The 11,418-nt window shown below is 33.9% G+C and overlaps 1 protein-coding gene across 1 annotated transcript; it reads left to right on the top strand.

Annotated features, from left to right (window-relative positions):
• The first annotated feature begins 6,917 nt into the window (after positions 1–6,917).
• On the top strand, positions 6,918–7,880 carry LOC104904638 (glycine-rich cell wall structural protein 2). The gene has a single exon (XM_048637218.1). The coding sequence runs from the start codon at positions 6,918–6,920 to the stop codon at positions 7,878–7,880; it is 963 nt and encodes a 320-aa protein (XP_048493175.1).
• The last annotated feature ends 3,538 nt before the right edge of the window (positions 7,881–11,418 follow it).

Raw genomic sequence — 11,418 nt, 5'->3', positions numbered from 1 at the left:
CGAATTAGGATACAATTGTAAAAAAATCTGAATATATAATTATATATTTAGCTAAGGAAAAAAAAAACCTTTTATACGGAGACACTATAGCTCCCTTTTTGGCTTATATAATAGAGATAAATTTATTTCAGAGACTACATTATTATACTCTTTTTGTTTCTATCCATAATATTCATTCGTTTCACGAAAAAAAATACTTACCGTATTTTAATCCTATTTTCTCAAAAGATATATACCACTTTAGTCTCTCTACCTCTCAACTTTTTATTCTCTCTATAATTGCCTTTAAATATATTTTTATTGTAAATGACTGTTTTTCTTGGAACATAAATCATAATTATTAGTCATCTCTTAATATTGATAGAATTGACAACTAAGATCCAAGTAGTTAATTATCTAAGTGGTTGACAACATTGCCAAAAAGCATGGCCGAGATGATAACTGTTATATCCATTTGTTTTAAAGTCCTTTAAATTTGGGTGAGTTCACTTCATTTCTAAAAAAAACCTAATTTGAGGAAATGTAGCTTATGATAGGTTCCGATCATTTTTTTCTAATTCAGATAAGTTCAAGTAATTAAGTTATGAGAAACTATAAGATGAGTTCCAATAAATTCATATAAGTTTTAGTGTATAAATTAAAGAACTAAACTCAAGTGAAGAGAATGCACTCTAGAGAAAGTGTCTTTATCACATAGTATAAAAAAAAACCTTGATAACCATAAGTTCTCATCTAACATATACTAAGAAATTATGATATGTTGTTGAGATGTTGTCAAACATATTTAGTAAAATTTTCCGAGATACTTATGAGGTTTGATGATGACCTAATTCTCAAATTACCTATTTTGTTTACGAAATTTCTCAGATACCCCTTAAAGTTTGACAATTTTTCTCAAAATACTCTCGAGGTTTGATGTTGTCGAAATGCTTATCACTGCTCATGATAAGCATCATCTTATCACTTCTCGATTAACCATACGCTCATACTATATATATTTTTTTGGTGAAAATAATACCTACTATCAATCGTCAAATGAGCTTGTGAGTGAAATCTCATTTGTCAAACAGTACCTCCTCCATTTGTCAGAGCTCACTTACTATTATTGACGATTGGCTTTAGTATGAGATTTCATTTGAGCTTGTAAATGAATCAAACCCTCACCTTGCTTATTGGATTTCTCGAACTCATTTCTTATACTATTTTAATAATTATGATAAATCGGCATAAATAATTCCAACTATGGGTGTCGCGTCATTTTCAATATCAAACAGGAAACATGTAAACCCAATTGACGGAGTACCCTAATTGTCCTTTACTACAGTAAAGCTTTTGGTTGGGATTTAGGAATGACAATGAATCGTAGATGGGTCGGGTGTAACTCCATCCGCCCCACCACTCGCGACACAGAACTCCATCCACACCATCCATCATCACCCGCCAAAAATTTCACCCATATTCGCGGGTGTGGCGGTGAAAAACGGGTAATACTTGGAACAAAAACTATTTTTTAGACTTAACAATTTTAAAGAAATTAATATATGAAAAATTACTCATAGTCTCATAAATTAACAATATACTAGACAAAATATCAATCTTATTACACACCGAAAAGTAATTATAAGTATTTTTTTTATCCATTAAAAAAAAATTAGTATTTTTTAGTTACCTTAAGTGACACGCGTCAGTAAAAAAATCTATATTATTTTATATTATATATATATATATATATATATATATATATTATATTATATATATATATATATATGAGTGGATGTATGGATATATTAATGGATGGATAGAGCGGATCGGTCCAAAAAAATCATCCATATCCAACCCGGCCCACCACCCAATCCATCCATCACCCGCTTTACTGCGGGTGATCATCCATTTATTCGGGGCGGGTGGATGAATAATCTACCAACACATGGATAATTGCCATCTCTATTGGGATGGTAGATAAAGTATTAATGTCATCACTCATTCACTCATTACTCATTAAATCTTGCACTCAATATTCTAGCTCCCTTTTTCCCAGTTTTTGCGTCAGAAGTAGGGATGACAATCAGGTCGGGTTAGGTCAATTTTAGGTTGACTTGAGTTATATTTCAGGTCACTTAACCCTAACCCAAACCCAAACCCGACCCGATTCTAATTTCAGGTTGAAAATCATAACCCAAACCCGACATTATCGATTTCGGGTTGACCGAAACCAACCCAAAATGACCTGAAATGAAATTCAACTATACACGCTAACTTATGAAAGTATGGGTTAATGACCTTAAATGAAATTTAGGTGATCCAAAAATAGACTTGACCCAATACAAATAAAAATAACAAAAGATAAGCAGTATAATCATGAAAGTCAAGGTTAATTTCTTTTAAGGTATAAGAGTGGGAATTACAGCTTTTGAAACAAGGAAATTCTCAATTACCTTTTGATATACAACTGTACTTATAACTTTATCTCAATTCGTTGCAGTATATATAATATGTATCTGAGTTTTACTTTGGAATTGGACTAAGTTAATCGTAATCTACAAATGAGGGCAATTTCTCCTAAGGATTGACTTTGAACTGAGTTTAGTTAATTGCGAGATATCCACTAGCTATTGATGATAATCGGCAAAGTGGTAAAGTCATGCATGTATACATCTAGAACTTAGTTTTTCTTATATCTTGCAATTGACTAGAATCTTTCAGCAAGTCAAACAATTCTTATATTACTAAAGTAATTACGATAAATCTTTCAGCAAGTGTGACATATCATTTGAGCTTGTAAATTAAATGAATCAAACCCTCACCCTAGTTATTGGGTTGCCCAGACTTATTTCTTATATTACTAAAGTAATTACGATAAATCGACATAAATAATTAATTCCAACTATAGGTGTCGCGTCATTTTCAATATCAAACAGGAAACATGTAAACTCAATTGACGGAGTACCCCAACTGTCCTTTCCTATAGTAAAACTTCTGGGTGGGACTTAGGGATGGCAATAGATCGGAGATGGATCGGGTGGAGCTCCATCCGCCCCCACCACTCACGACACAAAACTCCATCCACACCATCCATCACGCGCCAAGAATTTCACCCATATCCGCTTGACCCATCATCCATGGGTATGGGGCGAGTGAGAAACAGGTGATACTAGGAACAAAAACTATTTTTTAGATTTAACAATTTAAAAAAAATTAATATATGAAAAATTAATCATAATCTCATAAATTAACAATATAATGGACAATATATCAATCTTATTACACACCGAAAAGTAATTATAAGTATTTTTTGATCCTTTAAAAAAATTTAGTATTTTTTTAATTAACACGTGTTAGTAAAAAAATTATATTATATTATATTATATTATATTATATTATATTATATTATATTATATTATATTATATTATTTATATTATATTATATTACATATAATATACACATATATTATATATAATATATATATATATATATATATATATATATATATATATATTATATATATTATTATATATATATATATATATATTTATATATTATATATATATATACATATATATACACACACATATATATACATACATATACATGTGTGTGTGTGTGTGAGAGAGATATATGAATGGATGGATGGAGCTGGTCGGTCCACAAAAAATATCATCCATATCCGACCAGATCCATCCATCACCGATTTCACTGCGGGTGATCATCAATTTATTTTGAGGCAGGTGGATTAATAATTTACCAATCCATGAATAATTGTCATCTCTATCGGAATTTTAGATAAAGTATTAATGTCTATCACTCATTCACTCATTACTCATTGAACCTTGCACTCAATATTCTAGCTCCCTTTTTCCCAGTTTTTGCGTCAGAAGGTGAACCATAGCAATCAAGAAAAATATATTATAATATACAACATAAGAAAAAAATTATGAATTAAAAGAAGAGTAGAACTATAAGAAATATGAACCATAGAAAGAATAAATATATGGAGATCTTTCAAAGTATAGGGTGGCATGTTAAATCTTAAATTAAATGAATTTAAGAAATACAATAAAATATATTATAAATATTTAAGATAAAAGAAAATTAAAGTTTCAAATTTAATGAATTACCTGATATTTAATACTCCCGACTGATAGAAAATATTTTAAAAACATCCTTAAGGAATTATGTTAACACCTTATGTTAGAAGATGTCCAGAAAAAGTCATCACAAAAAAGAAAGAAGTTATATCATATAAACTAGAGGAAATATTGTATTTATTATCGGATGTGATTTCATAACAATAGAATTCTATCACATTAAAAATCATCACTTGTAAACTTACTAGACTTCCCGCGGATATGGGGGTTGAACAAATTTTTCTTGAAGTGTTTCCTCAAGGTATTTTAGCCTTGGCGAAGTTGTTTCTTAATAATATTGCTCACCGTATTCTCTCAAAAAAAAAAGTTATATCCTATAATTTAGAGGAAATTTTGTATTTATTATCGGATGTAATGTCATAAAAATAGAATTCTATCACATTGAAAATCACTTGTAAACTTGCAAAATCTTAGTGCATGCTTTCGAGAGCTCTCAAGCACATTTTTATTACAATTCTCACATATTTTACTTATTTTTCGTTATAATTCTCTCACATATTTTACTTAAATGAGCAATATGTAAAAAATGTGCAAAAACTGAAAACAATGGAATTAAGTCAATTAACTAATAAGAGTTAGTTCTTTTAACGTACAAGAGTGGAAATTACAGCTTTCGAAACAAGGAAGTCCTCAATTACCTTTTGATATACAACTGTAATTTAACTTTATCTCAACTTGTTGCAGTATATATAATATGTATCTGAGTTTTACTTTGGAATTGGACTAAGTTAATCGTAATCCACAAATGAGGGCAATTTCTCTAAAGGATTGTTTGAACTGAGTTTTTAATTGCGAGATATCCACTAGCTATTGATGATAATCGGTAAAGTGGTAAAGTCATGCATGTATATATATATCTAGAACTTAGTTTTTCTTATATCTTGCACTTGACTAGAATCTTTCGGCAAGTCAAACAATTCTGCTCCTCATTAAGTCATTATAAACTATGATTGGTGGGCAAAATAATATTTATTCTATTTCTCATGCAAGACAGAAAACAAGCAACACAATTAGGACACCAGATCTACGTACTATCCTACTAGAAGTAAATAAGATCGAAGGATAGAAATTTTAATCATATATAAAGCTTTATTTGGCAATACTAGCTAAAAATAAACTAAAACTGATAAGTTAACTGAAACTAATAAGATAAGGCTGAAACTGATAAGTTGTTGGAACTGATAATGTAGCTGATTAGCTTAACTATTTGGCAAAATTAGTTACTTTAGTTGATAAAGTATTTTGCCAAAATTAGTTGATATCGAAATTTTGAAAGATTTTCCAAAATTTCAGTCACTTGATTTTGAAAAGATAAAAATTTTAACTTATCATATAAGTTATTTTAACCACCTGAAATAGGTATTGTCCAAACACTACTAATAATTTTAGCAACTTATCATTTAAGGTAACTAAAATACTTCCTCAAACAGTATGACTGTGTTAGGCTAATAAGCTACATTATCATTTCATTCCTCATTTTAGCTCTTGTTGTCAAACATAGCCATGTAATGATTGATTCAATTGACCGCATTATTTATATATGCCTTTGACGCAGTTGGAATCAATTAATAGAGGAAAAATAAACGCAATTCCTAATATGAACAAACAGATTCACAAGCAATAAATATGTCAAAAGGCTCCGGAATCTACCAGAATAGAGATAACTCTCAAAGTAATATTATTAGAATAAAAGTTGTCCTCTAATGATGGCTCAAAACATTTAAATAGTCTTAGCAAAACTTTAAAAGGAAAATTAACTAAAAACAAAATCCCGAAATTTATAATACTGTTTTTGGATCCTAAACAAACTCAGATGGCTTAAAAAGCTTGTAGGTGATCATAGTATAGCGGTTAGTTGCACTCGTTGGCCCGTTTTTCCTTTACGAAAAGATATTTTATGAAGCATTTTGATACCAGAGGTCTGAATAGTAGAAATCATTTCAGGCTTTTTCGACAATTGACTTCTTCGTCGAACTGTGCAACTAACCTCCCTACGTCAACCCTTGTGTGAGGCAGATTAATTCAGAAAATTTATGATCATTCATAAATAATAATGGTTTCTAACGTTTGTTTTATTGTTATGAATCGGTTTGTTCCCAATGAATGATGCAAATATGCCATGTATATGCTGTTTAAAGTGATTCAAAAGGGTTGCAGTAATTTAAGTTTCAATTACATTTTATAAAAACTTTTAGGTAGGTATAATACTTAATTAATAGTATAATGTCCAATCTAAAACTTATTGTAACTCTACTATTATCTCAAACCATTTGAATACAAAACTACTTTTATTTAGCTGTACGTTGTAAAGACATATAAATTACTACTTTTGACTCTAAACATTTCACGGCATCCAGCTCAGAGGTGCAGAAAGTTTTGAATAACAATTAACAGACTTTTGAGTTCTGCTGTAATTAGGTTATTTCAAGTCAAACTTTGTAATATCGTTGACATGGATAAACAACTAGCTAAAGATCAAGACAAACAATATTTCGGAAACAACTTAGTATCCATTGTTACCCTTAGAAACTACTCACTTGACTAGCTACATATCTATGCATAATATATAACGATACGAAAATTTGACCATACCTAATTTCTCATATAATAATTATATGATACTACTTAATTTCTCATATCTTAAGCTACGAGCCTGCCTGCAAATTCCTATATATAGGGGCCTTATTTCACACAAAGTTCTCATCATCCAAAACACATTAACATCTACGACATACATTTAGTTAAGAGGCAAAACAACAAGAGTGAAAATAATGGCAAGTCCCAAAGCAATAGGGGTTGCATTGTTGGTTCTACTTCTTGTAGATCTATGCATTGCAGCAAGATCACCATTTGCCGCAGGAGGTGGAGGTGGTGGTGGTAGCGGTGGTGGAGGTGGTGGAGGGTCTAATGGCTATGGTTCCGGGTATGGGTCAGGTTATGGTTCTGGAAGTGGTAGTGGACACGGTGGTGCAGGAGTAGGAGGATATGGTAGTGGAGGAGGTGGAGGTGGAGGTGGAGGGGGAGGTAAAGGCGGTTCTGGATCGGGATATGGGTCTGGTTATGGATCTGGAGAAGGGTCTGGATATGGTGGTGCACATGGAGGTGCTTATGGTAAAGGTGGAGGTGGGGGAGGAGGAAGTGGAGGAGGTGGTGGTAACGGAGGTTTAGGCTCAGGTTATGGTTCTGGATATGGATCGGGAGAAGGTTCAGGTTATGGTGGTGCACATGGAGGTACTTATGGTAAAGGTGGAGGTGGGGGAGGAGGTAGTGGAGGAGGTGGGGGCAATGGAGGCTTAGGCTCCGGTCATGGTTCTGGATATGGATCGGGAGAAGGTTCAGGTTATGGTGGTGCCGCACATGGAGGTGCTTATGGTAAAGGTGGAGGTGGAGGAGGAGGAAGTGGAGGAGGTGGGGGTAACGGAGGCTTAGGCTCAGGTTATGGTTCTGGATATGGATCAGGAGAAGGTTCAGGTTATGGCGGTGCACATGGAGGGGGGTACGGTAAGGGTGGAGGTGGAGGAGGTGGAAGTGGAGGAGGTAACAGAGGCTCTGGTTCAGGATACGGGTCAGGATCTGGTTCAGGATCTGGTTCCGGAGGTAGTTATGGTGTTAGTGGTGGTAAAGGAGGTGGCGGTGGTAGCGGTGGAGGAGGTGGTGGCGGTTTAGGGTCTGGTTCAGGTAGTGGATATGGTTCTGGATCAGGCTATGGAGGTGGTCGTGGTGGAGGTAACTAGCCATCTTTGATCTAAAGGGCGACTCATGCTTTAATAACTTCATAAAATAGCACGTCGATGTTATTTTCTATATGTAATCCTTTATATTAAGAATAAAGCGAAAATCAGTATATCTCTAGTGTTTTACATCTATCTTCTAGTTTGCTTTACCAATCCATGTTGTTGTAATAGTTTTATTGGACATTAAAAATCTTCTTATTTAGTTCATAAATAAAATAAATTGTTACGTTGTTTATTATTTGATGTTTCGATTTTGTTTCATGTGCTATCTAAAAATTATATATGTTTAGGGCTTCCTATCTTTGCAAATTAACAAGCCATTGCTTGTCTTCCTTCCTAACTTTTAACTAATGACATTCAAGATCCTAGCTTTTACAGAAAATTAACCTGAGCTAAAACAAAGGAATCTTGGCATCCCAAAGGGCACTCTTTCTTGCCTGGCATATATACAAAATAAGCAAGTGCATTTCTTCCCTGCATTCCTTACAAATCCGTTTCTAGCAATGAACGACATCATTGTTTCCACTTTCTAGCATATGCTTAGGTTAAGTTATAGCATGATTACATATCATGACAGTGATAGATTATTGTGGAACGAACAACACGAGTTGCAATAAAGGCTTTACTAAGTTATCTTTAGTGTCATAAAATAGCAAGATTGAAAAAATTCACATAGCCTGACCATACAAACTTTTGTTTTTGTTTTTGGGTGCTAGACGGTACAAGCTTCACAATTGCATGCAGTATATTAGAACTTTTTTTTTACAAAGGGGAAAATTGCATTAATTAAGAAAGAAGTACATCCTAATGCTAAAAGGAGCGATACATGCTCCTACATAACTATTACACAAGCCTACAAATTTTAAGCAAGGATGAAATTGCATAATATGGAGGGCCAGCTTGATAGGTAACTGTATTAGAATTCTTCTGCTGGTAGGTGAAGGGCGCCAGAACTCTGGCGAACGGTGGGGGAAGGGAATGTTGATTTCACGAACGGAGGACCAGTCCCATTTACCTTCTGTTACATGGGATTCTAAGCCAGGTTTCCTGGAAGAGTCACATTTCCGTGTGACTCAACCCTTTGGGACGGGTATATGAGACTTATCCAATGATGAGAAGCTCAGTTGCGTGAACGCGCTATATACCCAATTAACAAATTGGGAAACCGTCTTTAGATTTGTTTTTTTCAAGGCAATGATTGATGAAATCATTACCAAGCGGAATTGAGATCTAACTAGAGTTAGATCTCGAAGAAACGTCTAATTTTCAAAATCGGACAAAGTAGACCCCAGCCGTGAAATCTTTTTGCCACACAAATCCTAACTAAACACTTGAACCATATCTAACATCAAAATCAAAACAACCTCCAGCAATTAACACAAGCATCAAGAAGCTTAGTGCAACAGACACAAAACCCATACTAACACCCACAAACTAAACAAGTTGAAACGTATTTCCAACACGCACTAGGGGGTGTGGATAGCCGGACAACCACCAACAACCATTTGTGAGAAACTCGACACTAACCGGGAAGGGGGAAGGGGACACCCAGACTTATAGCCCACTTTGGACTCAAACTAAGGGGGTAGGGAAAGGGAAGCCCAAACTATGCACTGTCGTTAACCTAGGGAGGGAAGGGGATAGGGGAAGCCCAAATTGATTAACACTAAACTAGAAGGAGGAAGGGGTAGGGAAGTCCTAACACGTCACCAGGGGAAGGGGAGAGGGAGGCCCAACCACACAGGAAGCAGGGGAAATGGGTACGCACCACCGGGGGGGGGGGGTTGTGCTGGAAATACTGCAAAAAGGCGAACTATCCAGAACCAAAGTGCGCCATCTGATCTTGACGCAACACGAAACCCAAAAGTCGAGGCAGAGAACTACCCACGAAGAAGCTAACGGAGACCAAAGATAACTAAAAACTTAAAGAGCCACTAAAAGAAGAACGAAAAACTAGAGGGAAAAAACTAGAGGGACGAAAAAACTAGATGGAACTCGCCGGCGGTTTGCGCGGCGCCGGAACTCCGGCGAGTTCCTAGGGTTTGTTTTGGGAGAAGGGTTTTAAAAGAGAGAAGACGGAGAAAATCTTTAGAGAGAGAAGTTTTTCAAATTTTCTATACATTAGAGCTTCTTCTTGTAAGGAGAAATACATCATAAGTAGTTTTTCCTCTCGTCACTCATTTGTATGGATCAAATTATCTATATAGATTTCCTAACATAGTTAGGACCATAATTAGGTTGTACTATAAATACTCGGTGATGGCAAATCATCCTGCTCAAGGAAGTGTACCTAAATTTAACAATATTATCTACAAAGAATAAGAGAGTAAGGCCACTATTTTGTCAATATATATTGGCATACTAGATATAAACATATAATAAATCTAAAAAAATAAAACAAAAGGAAAAGTCAAAAGCCTGAGGATCTAACTTTAACTTTAAAGTCAACCTTAATTGACTTGGCCATAATATACAAATGTACTTCGACTATATTATTTGCTCCTTTTGTTTCTGTAAAAAAAAATATTAACTTTCAACATTCATTCATTTTATGAAAAAATACTAACTTTTCCTTAATCCTACTTTCTCAAAAGATATAACACTTTACTCTCTCTACTTCTCAACTTTTTACGTTGTCTTTCCAATTGCCTTTAAATGTATATCTACCGTAAATGAGTATTTTTTCATGGAACAGAGGTAATAATTATTAGTTTATCTCTTAATATTGATAGATTTTACAACTAAGATCCAGATAGTTAATTATCTAGGTGTTTTATAAATTACATTGGAAAAAAACATGTCCGAGATGATAAATATTAAGTTCGAGTAATTAAGTTATGAGAAACTAAAAGATAAGTTTCAATAAATTCATATAAGTTTTAGTGTATAAATTAACGAACTAAATTCAAGTGAATAAGAGATTACACTTTAGAGAAATAGTCTCTATCACATAGTAAAAAAAAAAAAAAAACATTGATGACCATAAGTTCTCATCTAACATATACGTCAAGAAATTTTGATATTATGTTGAGATGTTGTCAAATATATTTAGGAAAATTTTCCAAGGTACCCCTGAGTTTTGACCTAATCCTTTAATTACATATCTTGTTTACGAAATTCCTGAGATCCCCTGAAGTTTGACAATTGTTCTAAAAATATCCTTACTATTAAATGAAAAACTCGCAGACGTTAGATTTTTCTCTCTTTCACGTTTGTCAGAGCTGCTGCCTCCTTCCTTCACACAACTCTAGAAATCTTCACTCACCTTATTAGGTTTCCCGACCTCTTTTGTCATATTAACCAAATTTAACATGGTATCGAAACTCGGGTTATAGGTCTCTTTTAAACTTGCCCTTTTACAACAACTAGATCTGGTAAAATTTAGAATTGTTTCTGACTACAATTCACTTAGATCTAAATTTCTAAAAAAGACACTCATATGTGACGGTAGGTATTGAAACTCTCGTGTAAGTTGGCCCACATTGGAGAAAGAGGAGAGAAATGATAACCAAGCAAGAGGAGTTAACCTACATTCCTA

This window comes from Beta vulgaris, chromosome 9, assembly GCF_026745355.1.
Source record: "Beta vulgaris subsp. vulgaris cultivar EL10 chromosome 9, EL10.2, whole genome shotgun sequence".
NCBI lineage: Eukaryota > Viridiplantae > Streptophyta > Magnoliopsida > Caryophyllales > Amaranthaceae > Beta > Beta vulgaris.
This window is presented reverse-complemented; position numbering and strand designations above follow the sequence as displayed.